This window comes from Lingula anatina, chromosome 7 (genome assembly GCF_051362555.1).
Source record: "Lingula anatina isolate TDL-2025a chromosome 7, LinAna3.0, whole genome shotgun sequence".
Lineage (NCBI taxonomy): Eukaryota > Metazoa > Brachiopoda > Lingulata > Lingulida > Lingulidae > Lingula > Lingula anatina.
Window position 1 is genome coordinate 1,323,408 of NC_141773.1, and position 19,882 is coordinate 1,343,289.

At 37.2% G+C, this 19,882-nt stretch overlaps 3 protein-coding genes across 22 annotated transcripts in view; all 3 read right to left on the reverse strand.

Annotated features, from left to right (window-relative positions):
• LOC106157494 (uncharacterized) overlaps positions 1 to 3,098 on the reverse strand; it is a 36,156-nt gene extending 33,058 nt beyond the window's left edge. For 11 of the 20 annotated variants that reach the window (XR_015335400.1, XM_087016899.1, XM_087016898.1 and 8 more), the window contains exons 1-3: positions 2,976 to 3,098; positions 2,608 to 2,715; positions 1,943 to 2,021 (exon numbers count right to left, since the gene is read on the reverse strand). Coding sequence is in view for 5 of the 20 variants with exons in the window: in XM_087016913.1 (XP_086873039.1) it covers positions 2,608 to 2,715; positions 2,976 to 3,020 (153 nt within the window). In the remaining 15 variants the exon portion in view is untranslated. Of the gene's footprint in view, positions 1 to 1,029; positions 1,147 to 1,942; positions 2,022 to 2,607; positions 2,716 to 2,975 lie in introns of those variants that run through there. The other 9 variants (XM_087016903.1, XM_087016900.1, XM_087016897.1 and 6 more) reach the window with 2 other exon arrangements.
• A 990-nt stretch (positions 3,099 to 4,088) lies between these two features.
• Positions 4,089 to 10,757, reverse strand: LOC106165177 (uncharacterized). Its single transcript, XM_013543282.2, has 2 exons — positions 10,618 to 10,757; positions 4,089 to 8,291 (listed from the first exon to the last, which is right to left on the reverse strand). Exons 1-2 carry the CDS (start codon positions 10,638 to 10,640, stop codon positions 5,846 to 5,848), a joined length of 2,469 nt encoding a protein of 822 aa, XP_013398736.2. The 5' UTR covers positions 10,641 to 10,757; the 3' UTR covers positions 4,089 to 5,845.
• Positions 10,758 to 12,203: 1,446 nt separating this feature from the next.
• Positions 12,204 to 18,850, reverse strand: LOC112042725 (uncharacterized). The gene is made up of 2 exons (XM_087017904.1): positions 18,726 to 18,850; positions 12,204 to 15,496 (listed from the first exon to the last, which is right to left on the reverse strand). The coding sequence occupies exons 1-2, from the start codon at positions 18,746 to 18,748 to the stop codon at positions 13,168 to 13,170; spliced, it is 2,352 nt and encodes a 783-aa protein (XP_086874030.1). The 5' UTR covers positions 18,749 to 18,850; the 3' UTR covers positions 12,204 to 13,167.
• Positions 18,851 to 19,882: the final 1,032 nt, after the last annotated feature.

The following is a 19,882-nucleotide window of genomic DNA, read 5'->3' on the forward strand; positions in this document are numbered from 1 at the left end:
AGCTAGGGGAGATAACGATTAACTACACTACGCATGGTCACTGAAATTGATATATGTATTCCAGCACACAGGGCAGTCGACAATAGCGCGCGATTGGAAAAGTTTGATGTTGTTGTTGTGTGTGTGATCGAGTCCCTTCGATACATTGTAGCTGTTTGAATTTAATGCTGGTAATGACATATAATTACATAGTCATTACTGTACGCATTGTATCTAGCGTTTACCGGCCAGACTAAATGTATGTCTTTAGTTTTTTAGCACTGTGTCTGTCAGTTAATATGATCTGGGGACCACATTAGAGCCGTGACAGACGTCGGCATCTTTAATAATTCAATAATAATATAATAATTATAATTATCAAACACAGAGTCTACAAAGCTGTAATAAATGTTCGTCTAGCGAGTTTTCTTTTCACAGAAAGCCTAGACATCAGTTTATGTAGCCTTGGGTCGGCTAGTGACCGGTTCAGGTGTGGTATTCCACTGATTGTCAGTTACCCTTCACAAAAATAAATAAATAAACAAATAAAAAATAAATGAATTAATAAAAGAAAATATATAAAAATGGGCCGGCCTCAAGCAAGTGCATTTGTAGAAAATATGCAAGTCAAAATTCACGCCCTTTTTTACATTGTTTGTAATGTGTGCTCAGCAGGAAATTCTTCCATTTCTGTCTCAATCCCTTATTGATAATAAGCACCATCCCTTCTCTACACTGTTACTGGATATTAGTCTGCCTATCTGTCAGACTCGCCTCTATCTACATTATGTTATGTTTTCATTTTGATTTTCAAGCACATTGTTTATAATGTGCGCTCAGAAGCAGCATTACTTATCTTAAACGAGAACTTGATAATCACGATATATATATATTTCAATTAACACATCAAACCCCTCCGATGAAAGGCAAAGTCAATATTTTATTTTGACATGTACTTACCTTATAACTTCAGAATACGCTTATAACAGCACATAAGTTTACATTAAAAAGCGAGTTGGCAGTGTGCTCGACTATTGTTCAAAATCTTACCTTACATGCACGAAAAACACCAAACGAAATAACTACAGAGAGCGTCTTCGATCATGGTGGTATAGGAATATAAATTGATAGGCACGTATAGGTGGCAAATTCCAAGGTCCATGACGACACTGCCCCGCCCCCTGAGTTACATATATGCTACAGAGCATGTTTTAGCTTTATCAAATATTTGGATAATCAGATGCAATGATCAGCTGACAGAGCGCAATGGGGTGTTTACTTTGTTTAGTTTTATCAGTTGATAAACAGACCCTTGTCCATATCCTCCGCAGAGGCGATCACATACAAATACATACATGCACATACCCTGGTACAAGGGTAGGTCAACCTTAATTCGTAAACCTTTGTAAACTGGTTTTTTTAAATTAAACATTTCCATTTCGATAAAGATTGCATTCCCTTAGAATAATTACGCCAGAACCGAGACAATTGTTACTTTACCTTTAATCAGTGCTAGTCAAATCACGATTTGATATGACGAGCAGAGACAGGGTTATTTGAAGAGAGAGAGGAGGGGGGGGGGGTTCTGCAGATGCGAAGACGACCCTCCCCCTCTTGGCGTGGGGTTTGGGGCCCGGTGAAAGGGCCTAAAATTTTTGGTCTTTTAGAGGGGAAACGGTGCCATTTGGCAAAGTTTAGAACTGTGATACAGCTAGTGTGTTTTTTTTTTTAGAAATCGAAGGGGGGGGGGGGCGACGGTCAGGATCCAACTGACACCCCCCTAAATTCGCCACTGTATGGTTAATTATCAGACTATGGTCTGATATAAAGTCAGGATATGTTATACGCTAGAAAACTTTTATGTATTCAAATATATAATGAGGATATAAATTATTTTGAAAATGTTCAGTCAAAAACTTCAAATCATGTCTTCCCCAGGCTAATGTCAATTTGGACAACTTACTATCTCTCTAGCAGTGAGTGCCATATCCGTCACGGGGTTTGACGATCTCAGTCCTCCACCCTCCCTGAATTCAGCAAGGCTAAAAAAGCATATATGCAGACAATAAAAAGAAAAAAATCAATAACTTTATAAAAAAAATATCTGATTATGCTGATTTTCACATACTCCTGACTCCTGTTTTATCAACATACAGGGGGGTACAAGTCACTCAGCGAAAAAAAGTGAAACAAAAACATGGTTTGGCAATAAAGAGGTGGGCAAAAATAAATGGTGCCACTGACAGACAGAAACAGGTCATTGTTAAAAAAAAAACTGCATTGTACCAAAATTAGCCAATCATTAAAGTGGAATTTAAACAAATATGTCATTTGACATTAACGGGGTGAACAACATGTTTTGGGCAATGATGGCGACAACATAGTGATCAGAATATTAGCAGACACTTTCAGTGTCTGTATATAAACAGGAACTTCTATAAACGTCCAAAAGAAGGCTCTGAAACTCACATTTGATTTTCCCTCGTATTTAATAACTTTATGGTGACTACTTATTGATTCATCGGTTTTGGATATTCCGTGATAGTTAACAGAAAAGTTTAGAAAATTCCAGAATTAAAATATTTTTCAATTTGATTTTAATGCTCTAGCGAATTTAGGGACACTTACAATTTTGGCTTCACAAGGCAGTGGGGATCCAGGTGGTGTTATTTGACAATAGCCCCCACCAGCTGGCCCAGGTCTTCCTCCACCTGCTGGTCCACAAAACACTGTGCCCTGGAATATGACATGTGAATGCTGATTATAAACAGCACTATTGAAAATATGTTTTGGATGTCACTCACTAAAATGGATATATCAAATACAGCGAAGCATTTCTATTTAATTGCACACTATATGTACGATGTAAGATAACTGAGATATTTTACTGGTTTTTAAAAGCTAAACGAATTAAGTTGCGTACTTTACATTAGCTATATAGGCGTTGGTTGCGACAACAAAGGCATTATCAACATCAGACCCCGTTTTCTACTCACCAGCAACAGCGCAATAATTACAGCTAACAGCAACTTGCCTTCCATTGTAATTACTGTATTGAGCAGGTTCTTGTTTACAAACTGGATAGGGAAATGAACTAATGTGCCAGCTTAAATAGCCGACTAAACCCGGATCCGAAGCAAGCGGAAATACAGACATATTCATATGACGCGCTGTTAATCAAATCGTCGCACCCTGAACCGCAGAGTTCCTGTACCAGGGACTATTTACTACGTATACTACGTTTGAAAAATGTCCCAAAATCAAAACTTTATATCTAAATATCCTCCACAATTACATATACTTATCATTACCAATGCAGAAATTTTCAAATGATGAAATGCATCAAATTAAGAATTCGATGTCGATATTTCCTTTAGAGATATCAGAAAGACTGTGCTCGATCGTTCTCAGTGTTTGGTTAGAAGTTAATTATTTAATCAAAATGTTATATAATTGGCTGTAGCCATTACGCATTTACGCGCAAGATTTTGAATTGCAATATTTTGATTGAATAGAAGGTCAACCTGGAACTGTACTTAAACTAGCGAAGTTTTGAAAATAACATAAATCTAATATAATCTTATTACATAAAACTCTTTGCATTTTGATGAAACAGTTGGCTCACTTTGCCTTTAATCATGACATTATGGTGTCATTTGCGTAATGAGAACGATTGTGTCTTCTACTAAATTTATTCCGGCACGCAGAGCAGGTGACGATAGCGTACGCTTGGGAAGGTTTGTTGTTGTTGTTGTCTGTGTGAGTCATTATGAGATTTATTTGTATTTCTTGCTGGATATGACCCCGTAATCAAACATTGAGAATAAGTACAGCTGTACCTCACTGAAGTCTAACTGAAATCTTGGACTTTGTCTGATACAAATTCATACGTCTTTAGAAGCATTGAAGATTCCTGTGCTTTATAATAATAATAATAATAATAATAATAATAATAATAATTACAAATTAAATAATTAATGACACACTGTGTTCCTTTAAAATACATTGTACCAATATAATTTAAACTAGTAAAGCAAAAGTTTTTATAATTTATAATGCATGCGCATGTTATCTAATAGAAAGAACTAAAAACAGTAGGATCATGTTTTAATTCAAATTTATTCACCACACTCAACTATATTCAATTTAAAATAAAGCATTATATTGGTCAAACAATGCTTCAATATAAACTGGCTGTTCTCTGTCTATTTTCATACAGGGAAACCATATGTATGAAAATAACTATTATAATACGTACAGTTATGAAATGTGTTAATCCTATTATTCTCTTTACTTAGTTACTGCCAATTGATTAGTTTCCATATTATATAATTATCGAAATCTTAAACACTGAACAAAGAAATGACCATGGTAAATATCATATTACACAGGAGGACAATTTTAAAGGTAGATCGAACATATTGTGAAATCTTACTTGTTGAAGTACTTTCTTGTGGTATAAATCTCGTATAATAATTATCCCTGAAGTGTTCTGTTATGATTTATTTCCTGTCATACTACGTATGGCACATTTCATTAAGGAATATAATGCCTTCTGTTAACTTAACTTGCATCTCTCTGAAGATAAAATCAAACCATGTATTATTTTGATAGACCAAAAACCCTTACACCCCATTTCCATAGATTAGATCGACCTACTTTAGATCGACCTAACTCCCTGGGGGTTCACGCTAAATAGCTGTCAGCCGGGCGGACACGAAAGTTAATTACCCTTTATAGCTTGTAGTAGGCGGGGACGGACACTTAAGGCGGATTATCTGACAGTAATCTGGTGAGACTCCCCGCGGTGATAGATCGATCTAAAAGTTGTGAGAACAGCCTTAGTTAACTGATTTTAATACAATATATTATAAACTGCATAAAAATATAAGAAAATGATGTCCCACCACCTGTAATGTTTCCTCTTATACATGTATATATACAAACATGCACAAACATATGTGTTTATAATAAAAATGTACAATATTTCTCTTGATGCTGCTTTCTGACCGTCGACTGGTGTTTGTTTCGATGGTAAGAAACATCCCTTCATCAGGCTTATGAATTTCTTAAAGGGATAATAACTCTTCGTATGAGACCTATATTTCACAATAAAAACCTTGTGAATAACTCATAGAAATATAATATATTCTGTTTTGCCACAAAACAGCAGTTATAGCTTTTATTCTGATATTTGAACTTTAGACCACGTGACCTCCATTGATGTCTATACTCTGTTAAAATCTCTTAAGAGATTTTAACAAAAAACCAAACTTTTTAGAAAAAAAACCAAGGACTAACTTTGAATGTAAAAATGGATTCATTAATCATTGGTAAGTATGGGGAAATTGTTGTTTACTCCAGGAAAATTAATTTTTTGGCCAAAACGAAGAGTTATTATTGCTTTAAGAAAGTCCACGTGCGACTGATCCTCAGCCCGCCTTCATCACAAGTCACTAGTGGTCCTCTCTCCACTCCAGTATGTTCTTTTCACCACAAGCGGTATCAATATAATCTGTGACTCGTAGCTTCCTGCTCTAAATAGTCCCAAGACAATTCAATTTAAAATGCTCTGGTCTAAAAACATGCTCAGTTAGAGACCATTCCCACTCTGAATTAATGACAAATAATAATAATGAAAATAAAAGTAAATAAAAGCTAATAAAATTAAAGTAAGGACATGTCTGTTCATAGTTTATATGGGAAGTTGCCGTTCTAGTCGGCAGTCATTATCGTTTATAAAGTGCAACAATTCCTGTAGATGGTTCATCGTCATCATCGTCAGATTCGTCCTGTGTAGATTTAATCGAACTGATAATAATGTCTGTTTCTGATGGTCACCCTGAACCCCTATTGGTTTTTGTTTTTAGTCTAAGTCCAATTCTTTTAACTGGCCAGCAAGTTTTCCACCAAACTCCTTTTCATTACCAGACGGTGCGATCTGGTCTTTTTCTGAGAAGTCAACTGATTCTCTTTTTGCATTACCCTGGTCATCAGAGTCGTCGTTTTTTAGGTACAGCATTTCTCTTGACCCTGCCTTCTGATCGTCGACATGTTTCCCTGCTCGTCTTTGTTTCAATTCTAAGTCTAACTGGTCAAAAAGTTTCTCGAATAACTCTAAGTCCCAGTTCTTTTTATTACCAAATGATGCGAACTGGTCCTCATCAACTAATTCTCCTTTTGCATTATGCTGGCCATCACATTCCTGATTTCTTAGGTACAATATTTCTTTTGACGCTGCTTTCTGACTGCCGGCATGTTCCTTTGCTGGTGTTTGTTTTAATTGTGAGAAACATTCCTTCACCATGCTAGTGGTTTTCTCAAGCAACTCCACCAACGACTGATCCTCTGTTGAGGCTATAAATTCAAAGACCACTGGCTTAACATATTCGAGTAAAGTATTCGTCCCAAGATTAGCCATTTCTTCAGTGATATCCTCTTCAAATGCTGAACTACCAAAAAAATCACGTGCAACCCTAAATACCTTTTTCATGTGAAGTTCTGCTAAACACTCTTCTTCTTCCTTTTCTTTTTTTAGGGGGTTGTCCGAGTCATTCTTTGAAAAAGCGTCTACTTCTCCCCCGACTGCCCCCATGACACCGTCCGAGTCTTCGTCTTCTTTTCTCAAGAGGTTGTCCGAGTCATTCTTTGACAAAGCGTCTACTGCTCCCCCGAATATCCTCATGATACTGTCCAAGTCATTTTCTGATGAGTCGACTATCAACTCTCGACCCATTCTGAAGAAACTTTGAAGAAGCCGTTTTAAAAACGCGGGATCCATTAGACAAAAATGAATGTTATACTTTGCTTGGATTTCCATAAGAGTTGCTTTTGGATTAATAAGGACGGTGTGTAAAATGTTAGCCATTGCGCTAACAGATTCTACATCCAGATAGTCAATCATGTTGTTTTCCGGTATGAAGTAGTTTGGGATGCACTTCCTGTGGAGAAAATCAAGCAACAGATCATAGAAGTCGTAGAAACGTTGCCCCATCTCCTCGTTTGTCCACCTATCCTGTGGAATATGCTCACACAACCAGAACAGCGTTGTCTTCAGGTGGTAGGAAGAAAGCATGCAGGATTCCCCCAATCGGTGTTTGTGTATCAGTTTTATGATACGGTAAACATGGCGTTGGACTTGATTTAAGGACATGGCAAGATGACGCTCTGCCAAAACAAAAGAGATCCTCCATTCGATTCGACTATCTCGATTTCCAGGATTGGCAACTGGAACAAGATGGCATCCAAGTTCTTTCACGGCTCTGATTTGCTCCATATTAGGCCAACCGCTCTCTCTCTTGCGACTCAACCACTCATGTGCTTCACGTGGAAACTCATTTAATGGAAATGACGCAACAATATCGCCTGACATCACAAGATCGTCTTGAGCATAAAAACTGAACGGTATCTCGTAGGTCATAGCTGGGCCATGAGGATGGGTGCGCGTTCTTAACTTTTCGAATATTTTCTTCAGTAACCCAGGACTTGAATTCGCCTTTTGGGTGTAAACTAGAACACATCTGTTGCTTAGGTATATACCCCCACGATCACGTTCCAAAACATCCGGCTCTTCAAACAACCAGTGTTGGCCTTGGACCTTAAGTTTGACATAACCGGGATGGCAGCCCCGGCCATCTACGACAAACGATCCCTTTGTTGTTGTCTCCGCTTCCCTACGAGACGTGACTGTCGGATAATATGGAGGTGATAGGATCTTCAACCACAATGGTCCCTGTGTTGTTGTCTCTGAATCTCTGCGAGATGTGACTGTTGGGAAATATGGAGGTGATAGGACCACCATGACATCCAGATCCATTGGAATGTTGTGTGATTTATCCTCCCTGTGAAGCGCAAAAGGGACTGCAAGACCGTCGACGGTACTACCCAGGACCTTCACTTTCAAATAACTGGACATATCTATCATCTCTGGATTGATATCCTGGGCGAAAACTGGAAAAAAATATTCGAGCCTCTGCTCAACATACTTATAAGGCATACATTTATAAGATGTAGCATTTGTCTGGTTGAAGTCAGCACTCGCTGTTCCAAAGTTTTCAACGACTGCAAGCATTCCGTTCATCATTGGAATTCCCTTGAGGTAATCTGTATAAATATTTGTATTTCTGAATAGTTCAAACAACTCCGACAATTTATTTCTGGTAGGATCTGAATCATCCTCTAATAGTCTTTCAGTCTGCTGGTGATTGCGTTTCATTGTCACTTTTTCCTGGGGAAACATCTCTGCTAAGTACTTTGAGAAGTTTTCCATATTTTCAACACTTCGTCTAGGTAGTCGATCACTTGATTGAAATCTAAAATTAAAAATGAAAAGAAAAAATTGAAGTGCTGACCAAGCTGGATCAGAATATTAAAAATTGCTTTGTAAATTGTGTCTTTCAATTCCAGGGAACATTCACCCTAGAAAACGGACGGGTGTACCCGCATGAAAACGCAGTAGATACTGCAGCGCAGTAGACTATTGCAATCACACTGCAAGTATGCCTCAAATCTGCTTCGCGAGCATTTCTTTTTTTCTGATATACTCCAAATCTACCTCCGCAGAGCAGAACGCAAGCATTGTATTTTTCTTATGTACTCCAAGTCTACCTCTGTGGAGTATCTTAGAAGTATTCGATGGGCGCCAGTGCAGTGCAGCATAAGCATAATGCTTTCCCTACCTCTCCGGAATGGATTTGGAAGTTAATTAGCATATTTGAGACATGTTTCTATCATGCTGCTAATCTACTGCATTAATGCTCCTCTCTGTACAAGTCTATGTACTTTTTGAAGTAGAATTGCAGTAGGCTGCATTTCTACTGTAAATATGCTCCACACCACAACTGCACTTATGCTTCTTTGCTACCTCGATACTACTGCATTTGCGTGCGGGTAGGGCTGCATGTTGCAACTGGTTGCAAAATGCGTTCGGTTGCAAAACGCAGCTCTACAGAGAACTGTTGGTCAAGATTAAAGCAATAATAACTCTTCCTTTGAGATTCAAAATTCCGCAAGAAATACATTGTAAACAACGCCTGGAAATATATTCTAATGTATTTTCCCACTAAAACGACTGTTATTGTAGTAAAACTAAAATCTGTGCTTGTCACTTGGGCTTTCGATGCCTTTCTTCACGGTCGACAAGTGCATCCGTTGCCAATGACGTTTAGGTGTCACGCGGATTCTCGCGTTCATTCGAGACCAAAATAAAATGGCGGGAAACCCTCAGACGTAAGTTGCGAGTTTGTGTACAGTGCGTCGGATAACGAAAAGCCCAGAATTGCACAAATTGTAGATATAAATGCATTTTGAGCAATAAGACGAATATATCTTATGAATCTTATAATATTGTTATATAGTGTTGTTGTTGTCTGCTTTTCCCGCGGTTTTAAGTAGGTCGCCAGAAACTATCGCTCGATATCGCATGACTATCATGTCAGAGGGAGGGCTCCGTCAGTTAAAATCTCTTGAGTGATTTTAACAAAAAACCAAGCGTTAAAGAAAAAAAACCCTGGACTAACTTTGAATGCAGGAATGGGGTCGTTGACCATTGGTAAGTACGGGAAAATTGCCGTTTACGCCAGGAAAATCCAATTTTTGGCCAAAACGAAGAGTTATTATGTCTTTAATTTAATTGCTGTGTAATTTTTGGGTCTTGCATGGTTATGCAATGATTGGGTAATACTGAAATTAATAATCTTTTTAAAAAAAATCTTTGAAACCTGAAAAATACAATCGAAAGAACTGAAGCAGGGACAATCTCAGGAAACTGAGATCTTAGATAGCGAGAATCAGCCACCACAAAAAAGAGCTCGCAAAACATAGACATTGTCCAACGGGTGCATACCATGTATCGTGATGTTGTAAACTATTTGATGAGGCAAGCTCACCTTTGGCATCCACTTTTATCCATGATGATAACTGTCAAAAATCCTTAAATTTGGTGGACGATTTTACTGCGAAGCATATGTATAGATATCTATAAGTATGAAAAAGACCCCCTACGCTTTAACAATATAAATAAATATCCGCAGTAATATTTCAGCGTCTGTTTATTGTCTCCATGAATACGATTACAAAAGATTCTTTTCATATTAAAATTTGTGAGTACCCGGCTTAATTGTTTGTCTTTTCTACAGGTGCTCAAGTGTATTTATACAATCGAACGCTTAATTCATTTTGGTCTTTTTTACTGCATTGTTTACCTTTTCTATAGGCGTTCACGCATAGGTATTCATTCTATTAAATTAATAAACGCCAGCTTTACATTCTATTTCTAAGTATTTCCAGTCAACACTAAACGCAGCACAGAGATCATTAAACACAACATTCACCCTGACTGCGATCTCTAAATATATCCCTGCATTTCAAATTATAACCTTTACTTGAGTTTTGCTTACATTCCTATTTTGTTATGGCACGACTTAAACACTCGGGCCTTACTAACAGGTGAAACTCCAAACTACTGGTAACCGTCTTCTTACCTGTAAATTAGTTATTATATGAAGTTGTGCTGCTATAAACAATTGGTGCATTATGCCAATTGGGATTAGTGGGTTTAGACTATGTCTGGGTTGGGACTGGTCCTGTGCCATATATATGTAACATGGCGGAAGGAACAGTTTCATAAAGCAACCTTACCTTTTGTCTTCTCTTTTATCCATGGTGATTACTGTCAGAAAACACTTATATACGGAGAGAGAGATTCACTTCGATTTCGTATATAGGCCCCAAATATCCGTGGAAAAGACCCTAAATTACTGCAGCTGTCTTTCACTTGTCTGTTTATTGTCGTTATGACCACAGTTTCAAAACATGCCTTTTTATGCGGGGATTTTTCTCTTGCGAAATTCAATAATGAAGTACGTCAACAGGCATGTGATTATTGATCCAGTGTTTGTCTTACCTGTAGGTGCTGAAATGAAACCTAAGGCGATATTTAATTCGTTTTTAAACATACGATCAAGCAAAATGGATACAACCGATTTTAATTGTTTTACATCGAGCTGAAAGAGTTTATAGATACGAATATAAAATCAAATGGATGAAAGGGTTTTCAAAGAAACTGAAAAGGTTCAGTACATTAAAGCAAGCATACTGACTAGTGTCAGTATTTGGAGGCACAGTGAAACGTTAACACCATTATCTATTTCTGAGCATTTACCAGGTATGAATAAAGGTTGCATTTCACGAAACTTAACAATATGAAAATAAACACAACAACTGTATTCGCCCTCACCGCTCTCCCACTATATACACGAAGCCAATTGAGTGATGATAATATATTTAATGCCAAAATCTCGTTGGACTGCAGAAAAAGTTGCCATGAGTTACCTAAAGGTACATCTGTGAATATCTGGTGAAAAATCAAATAAAAATATGTGACCCAGGTAGGGGTACAGTATCCCCACATTTCCAGCTGCAGCCCTAAGTTCTGCTTACAAGAGCATTATTATGACACGAGTTTGTAAACAAATTGCGTTTCCTACATCAATAGTTGGCCTACTTGAGGTCTAGCTGTGGGGTATCCAATATCTCGCCACAGTGCATTTTATTTTTTAAACCGAGTGTGGTCGCACTTAATAAGCACATACATTTTTGTAGTAGGATGTTCTTTTTATGGACGAGTGGTATTCATGTCATTCATTTCAGGCCGCCATCCACTTCGTTTCATTTTCATACAATCAAATTCATGAAAATAGAACACAAGATTGTAGATATTTTTCACAAAATAAACCAGGAAAAGTTTTGGATTATCTCGTTTATGAAAATCTCATACTATCCTTTTTTTATTACTCTGCAGAACAAGCTCTATTTATTCATACTGATGCGGTTTTAATATAGGACTACAATGTATATTGTTCACTGTTTTCGGAACCCCCTCCCCCAACACACCCAAACGGCATGTCTGTACCCGAGAAGAGATCCCATTGCGGTAGATGAGAACCAGACAGTGGTAGGAATGGAGAAGATCGGGCAAAGGGTTTACATTGAGAAATAAGGTCAAATTTATTAGAAATAGCCTGGGAGCCAAGATTATGATAAGAATGAAAGAATTGTATCAATTCAAACCCTAAATAAGGCTCCCCAAAGATATCTTCATAAGTTTATATCGTGTTTTTTCTAAACTTTTTAAAGCTTTTTAAGTTTGGATCTCAATTACAAGGTTAATCGCGTTTAGATTCTTTTTTGTGTGCGGATTTATGGGATTAAAATGTACCTGAATGGAGGCAACGAAGTCGACTATCTGCCTTTGAATTTATTCTTCCTAATAAATAAAACTTTGTTTTCTGTACAACAAATGCGTAAAACTGATATAAATATTACCTGTGTTTAAGTGAGCCCAGTGAGATATCATAACATTGCAATCTAGTCAACTATGTTTATACACCATATGAACATAAATTGATAAATTGATTCATGTTCAGTGACTGAAAACACGTTACTTTGGAAGCATATAGTTTATGATATGAACATAAGTACAAACGGGGTGCACCGTTTCTATTGTCTATATACAAATTACCAAGGTTCATAGTGGTCTAGTTTGAAAGGACACTATATACTGCTAGCACATTGGAAATGATAAAATTCTTTTACGGTACGTTAAGTACCAATATATGTTAATTGACACACCAAGTGACGCTGGGTTTATATCTTTAAATACATTGGACTAATGTGATATTTAAACCAGAAAAAAACTAAAAATTGCTGCCATTCATTCTGTCTTGAAAAGAAGTGATATGTAATTCAACTCATTTCACTCGGCAAGAACAAAGTAACGGAAGTTGTAGGTGTGATGAGGCACAACATGCACCCGCTACTGCATAAATACACAATAACTTCACTACAGTGTAGCAAAGCACAATACAATACAATTCAATGCAATGCAATGCAATGCAATGCAATGCAATGCAGTGCAATGCAATATAATACAATGCAATGCAATGCAATGCAATACAATACAATGCAATACAATACAATGCAATGAGGGTGATAAAGCAGTCAAAACGATCATGATCTATTTAATTTGCTAAGGATCTTCTGTTTAATCTATCCTGGTTTAAAACTTATGGACGGTCGGTAGTAGATCGCAGTGGAGCAGTAGTGCGTGCATCCATTAAACATCGTTGTTGATAAAGCAGTCAAAACGACCATAACCTATTTTAATTTGCTAAGAATCTCTTGTCAAATCTATGGAGCAGTAGTGCGTGCAGTCATTATACATTGTGCTAGTAGGCTTGTGCCCCTCCTACTGAGGTGAAATCCATCTTCCCTGTAGTAATCTGGGGAGCTTAACACCTCATTTACTGCGATAAAATGTGCTTTCTGATGGCCTCCGAGTTCTGCTTCAACAATGTCATTGTACCGCTTTACTCTCTCGTTAAAACTTTGATTATGCTGACGATCCAGGATCCCTGTGAAATACATTTCACAGTCTGGATATTTCGCTTCTGCTGTCTGTCGCAGCTGGTGCAACTCTTCGACAGTGTCTGCAACACTTAGGTGATCAATGCTAATTGTCCCCACAATAAAAGTCAAAGATTCTGGATTTCCCAGGTTTGATTTGATTATATAGTCATGTGCGTCTGCAATAGTTTTATCTCTGAGTACTTTCACGTAGGATCTGTCCATCCTGTTGCCATCAAGGTACTGTCCTATTGAGTCAGTCACTATTACATGCTTTCTTTGTATTATGTTTTCTGCAATGTTTGTTGTTTGGGGACTGTCCACCTTTCCTCTCGCTGCCGTCCGACGCTTATCATTGCAGGCTGAGTGAATTGTTCTTTTTGGTTTTGCTTCGACTTTATCTTTCAAGGCGATTTTCAACAACCCCTTTCCAACTTCTTTCATTAGTTTAAAGGGACTGTCCGGGTCTTTCCGTGAAAAGGCGTCTACTGCTCCCCCGACTGCCCCCAAGACACTGTCCGAGTCATTTTCTGACGAGTCGGTCAGTATCTCTCTCATGACTTTAAGCAAGTCTCCTGCACCTTTGTCCTCTGGTGATCCTGCGCACACCTGCTGTGTTTCAAGCTCCTTCAAAACATCCCCGAAAGGAGTTTTTGACAACAAGTATTCCACTAGATCAAAGCGGAGGTCATATGTTGCTTGGATTTCGTCGAGGATTGCTTTTGGATTTTTGCGGATCTCGCACAAAATTTCAACATTTTCATTGACTAATTGTTCATCCATGTAATCTATCATGTTGTTTTCCCGTATGAAGTAGTTTGGAATGCACTTTTTGGAGAGAAAATCAATCAAGAGGTCGAGAAAATCGTAAAAACGTTGTCCCATCTCTTGTTCTGTCCACCTTTCCTGTGGGATGCGCTCACATAACCAGAATAACGTTGTCTTAAGGTGGTAAGTAGAAAGGACGCCGAGGTCCCCCAGCCTCTGTTTATGTATCAGTTTTATGATGCGGTAAACACGGCGCTGGCCTTGATTTAAGGACAAGGCAAGATGACGCTCACCTGAAGCAAAAGAGATCCTCCATTCGGTTGGACTATCTCTATCACCAGGATTGGCAACTGGAACAACATGACATCCAAATTCTTCCACGGTCCTAACTTGCTCCGTACTAGGCCAACCGCTCGATCTTTTGCGACTAAGCCACTCGTGTGCTTCGCGAGGAAACTCATTCCACGGAAATGACCCAACAATATCGCCTGTCAGAACAATATTGCGTTTGACACCAGAAAAAATTGGCAATTTGTACGACACCGCAGGGCCATTAAAGCTTACATTAACCATTTTCCAAAGTATTTTCAGTTTTTCAAACCCAGGTGCCGGGTTTTCGATGCAGTATTTCATACTTCTGTTGCTCAGACATATATCCCCATGATCATGCTCAAAAATGCCTGGCAGATGAAGCATATGATTTTCGCTTTGGATCTTCAGTTTGACATAACCGGGATGACATCCATGACCATCCACGATCAACGCTGCCACGTGTGTTGACACTTGCTCTCTACTAGACGAGACCGCGGGGAAAAATGGCGGTGTTAGTACTATCATGACATCCGCATCTGATATTTCAAGGTGGGCTTTATGCTCCCGGTCAAACAAAAATGGGATTCCAAGGCCGTCAAAAAAGCTACCCAGAAACTTGACATGTATGCTTTTGGCCGCATCTTTCATCGCTGGAAAGAAATGTCCAAAGAACTTTTGAAGTACATTGTATTCAATCTGTTCAATATATTCATGAGGATAATGTTTATAACACCCGATGTTTGTAAAGAAAAAGTCACCAAAATATTTCCCCATTAGTGCAAGAAGGCCATTTTCAGATGTATCATGTCCACCACTGAATTTGATTATCGCATCCTTGAGAATTTTACACATCTCTTTGATTTCCTTTTCATCCCGAACTAAATCAATCCCAAATAGGTTTTTAACTGCCCGGTGAAACGTTTTCATAAAAAACATCTCCTGAGGTAGCATCTCTGCTAAGTATCTTGAGAATTTTTCCATATCTTCAGTATTTTCAACGTTTCGTCTCGGTCGTCGTTCACACGGAGGATATCTAAAATTGAACGTAAACATAAATAAAAGGTCTATATGTAAACTGACCCAGTTAAAAAAGACTTTATAAAAGGTTCCGTGGAATGACTTACCCTTGAATTACCCGTAGAATATAACCACTATGACAATCATGTCTGTGAATTTAGATGTTTAACCCTCATCCACAAGGAAATGGAACCCTACGTAAACCCTGAAACCGGGCCTCAGAGGCCCGGTGTACCATGAAAATCTGACTCCCCCCCAAAAAACATTCAAAAATCTAATTTAATTTGAGTAAATGACTATGATCTTGTAGTATGCATAATGGAGGACACATTGGCACTTTTTGTTAGTTTGCAGGTGAAAATTTTCATGAAAAAATAAAAAAAATTAAAGATTTGTATTTTACCACCCAAGGACTCCCCTATGAAAAAGCTATTTATTTGACATTTGATGACCATTTCAACATCTTTTCTTTGAGTATACTTTATGAGGACTATATTGAAAGTACTTGAAAGTTTAATGGTTAAAAAATTGGGTGAAAAAAATAATAATAAAAAAAACACATTAAAAAATAAGAAAAATTAAAGATTTATATTCTAACACCCAATGACCCCCCCCTATGAAAAAGCTATTTATTTGATATTTGATGATCATTCTGACATCTTTTCTTTGAGGATACTTTATGAGGAATATATTGAAAGTACTTGAAAGTTTGATGGTTAAAAAATTGGGTGAAAAAAATAATAAAAAAAAACACACATGAAAAATAAGAAAAATTTAAGATTTGTATTCTAACACCTAATGACTCCCCTATGAAAAGGCTATCTATTTGATATTTGATGATCATTCTGACATCTTTTCTTTAAGGATACTTAATGAAGAATATATTGGAAATATTTGAAAGTTTGAATGGTAAAATACTGGGTATGCTATATAAGAAGAATTCAGTAAAAAGGCGATGGGGCCAATTTCTTGAGTTAAAAATGTAGCGTTTTGACATGGAAGTGCAAAACCCACAGGTAGTAAGATGAATATTGTTTTAAAAATATTCACCAAAATTTTCACCACCAAACTTTCAAATAATAACAAAATGTACATCTCTGTGCAAACTATGTAGAAAACAATGGTATGGTGACTGAATATAAAATAGGTCCTTTTCTTTATGGGAATCCAAATCTCATGGGTATAAAAATGAAGATTTTCATGATTTATTTTTCATTCTTTCACTATTTTATCATTAAACTTTTAAATATTTCCAATATATTTTTCATAAAGTATCCTAATAGAAAAGATGTCAGAATGATCATCAAATATCAAATAAATAGCTTTTTCGTAGGGGAGTTATTGGGTGATAAAATGCACATTTTTAATTTTCTATTTTTCATGTTTTTTTTTTAGTTTTTTTTCACCCAATAGTTTACCATCAAACTTTCAAATATTTCCAATATAATCTTCATAAAGTAAATTTAAAGGAAAGATGTAGAAATGATCATCCAATATGAAATAAATAGCTTTTTCAAAGGGGAGACAATGGGCGGTTAAGTGCACATTTTTAATTTTCATATTTTTTTCATGAAAATATTCACCTGCAAACTTAAAAAAAGTGCCAAAGTATCCTCCATTTTACATACTACAATATCACAGTCATATACTCAAATAAAATAAGATTTATGAACATTTGTGGAGGGGGAGTCAAATTTTCATGGGGAGTCAGATTTTCATTATGAAAATCTGACTGGGGGAGTCAGATTTTCATGTTACACCAGTCCCTTGCTCACTTTACCTCCACCTGGGTGCATGAGTATACACTGTGTATGGAAAATGCGGAAAAACGTTTTTTTTTCTCAAAATGGAAAGTTTCGCAAAGGTAGCGCAGTCTATCAGGTATGTAATAATGATAGATTTAAACTGATATCTGCATATCAGGTGACCAAGGTGACCGAATACTCATAAATAATAATTTCTCCAGGTCTTGAATCTTTCACCGGCAGATTTCATTGACCATACTGATAGTCATAGCACACATGATATTGCTTGTGTAAAACATTTTATAGCAAAGCTATTTGAGGTAACATGGACTTATTAATCCCATGTGGAAGTAAAATTATCAAGCGACCGGGCCTCAGAGGCCCGGTTTCCAGGAAATGGGACTAACTTTTGGAAAAGTTAATTTCTACATATGTTGTAAATTATTTCAAAACTAATTATTTATCCATTGATGGGGTATAAGTTGCTTGAGGATTACATGAAAGGAACAGGCTCAAAACCTCATGCGAACGAAGAGAGAGCAAAAGATACATGGGTCCGGGCCTGCGAGGCCCCTGAAAGGTGATTGAGGGTTAAGTCTTTTTTGTTCAAAATTTGGAAAATGTTTAAGAAAGGTCATCTACCGGGTAAATATTAATGTCAGTACATTTCGTCAATTTTCACGTACGATAGAAAAGTCTAAACATTAAAATATGGCGCTTTTTTCGTTTATACCCGAATTTGTTTCTGCTCAAACTCTAGCTTAATTAACACAAATGTTTACGTAGATCCCGAGGTTCACCGAATTATATAATTACGGTGGTCCCTGAAAACTCGCCTTCTTCTACCACTTTACCGCATTCGTTCTTGGAAACGACGGAGTCCTGCTGATAATTAGGGGTAACTTTCCAGTGACCTCTGAAACTTGAGACTGCGTTCCCATAAGCCACCTTGAGTTCTAAGGGGTAATTGACTATCGGTTGTTATCACCCCTTACCAGCTTCGAATTCAGTGGGCGTGTCAGTCAATTAAGACGCTTACACTGAATGCATTTTAGTTAAATCCCCGTGAAGTTAATCGATTCAGATAGTACGATTGGTTTATGAGAACCGCCCCTTACCTCTGTAGAAGACACTGATTTGTAATTTGAAGATCTGGCTGAAGAAAAGCCGGGTGATTATTTTTCACATTTTGAACCTATTTGTATTAAGTAGGTCCTCTCATATTAGCTTTTTTTGCGATCTGCACAGGTTTCGTGCATCAGTAGTTTTTTGCGACAGCGTTAATTAAAAAAATATAAACGGGTGCGGTTATTGTTTTTCACATTTTAACCGTTTAAAATCAACGGAGGGTGAAGTACCTTTACCATCTTTTTAAGCACATTGCTGTTGCGAGGGTGAACATTATTCCACCTGGGTTTGCGTCCTGAACAGGTACGTGTCTAACTTTCCATAAATGTCGCGATTGTGACATGTACATAGTAAATAGTTTCATAAGCTTACCTGTTACCTCTCCTGTTAGCCATGACGAAAACTGCTGGAAAGATTTTCCTTCCTATTAGCTCTAAATATCTACGGGAAATCCCAAATTCATTTGCAGCTATCTTTCAATGTCTGTTTGTTGTCACTATGACTACAGTTCCGAAAACTATTTTTATGCGGGGAATTTTCTGTTGCGACATTCCATAATGAACTAGGTCAACAAGTATATGAGTATTGATCCAGTGTTTACCTTACCTGAAGGTGTTCATACGCTGCGCATCTATTAAATCTTAGGCGATATTTATTTCGTTTTTAAATAAACAAGCAAGCAAAAGAGATACAACCGATATAAATTGTTTTAAATCGAATTGAAAGAGTTTATAAATAGATCATATTATCAAATGAATGAAAGAAATGAATGAGTGGATAAATGAATGAGTTATTTAAAGTAATTGAAAAGACCCAGTACACAAATAAGTATACTGTCTTGTTTCAGTATTTGCAGGTCTAGTGAAACGTTAAAATATCTTTATATGAGCATTTCCCATGTACAATGTATGAATAAAGCATTTCATGAAACACAATGATAAACAACAATTGTATTAGCCCCACTGCTGCCCCCTACTCTATACAAGAGGCCAATTGACTGATGATAATTTATCCTATACCTAAATCCCGTTGATCAGCTGAAAATGTTGCCATGGTTTACCTAAAATATATCTGTGCACGTCTAGTGAAAAATCAATCTGTGACCCTGGTAGAGGTACAGTCTCCCCACATTTCCAACTTCAGCCCTAAGTTCTCCTTACAAGATCATTGTTACCTGAACAGTGACACGACTTTGTAAACAAATAGGGTTACCTACATCAATAGTTGGCATACTGGAGGTCTACTGTAGCAGTGGGGTATCCAATATCTCGTCACAATGTATTTTTTTTTTTAAAACCGAGTAAACAGGTACATACTTTTTGTAGTAGGCTGTGTTTCTTATGGATGAGTGGGATTTACATTTTTCATTTCAGACCGCCATTCGCCATATATTTAACTTCATGAAAAGGGATCATGAGACCGCAAATAAGTATTTCTCAAAATAGACCAGGAAAAGTTTGGGATTAAGCTCGTGGATTATGAATCATACACTACAGATCTCATACTCTCCTCTTTATTATTCTACAAAA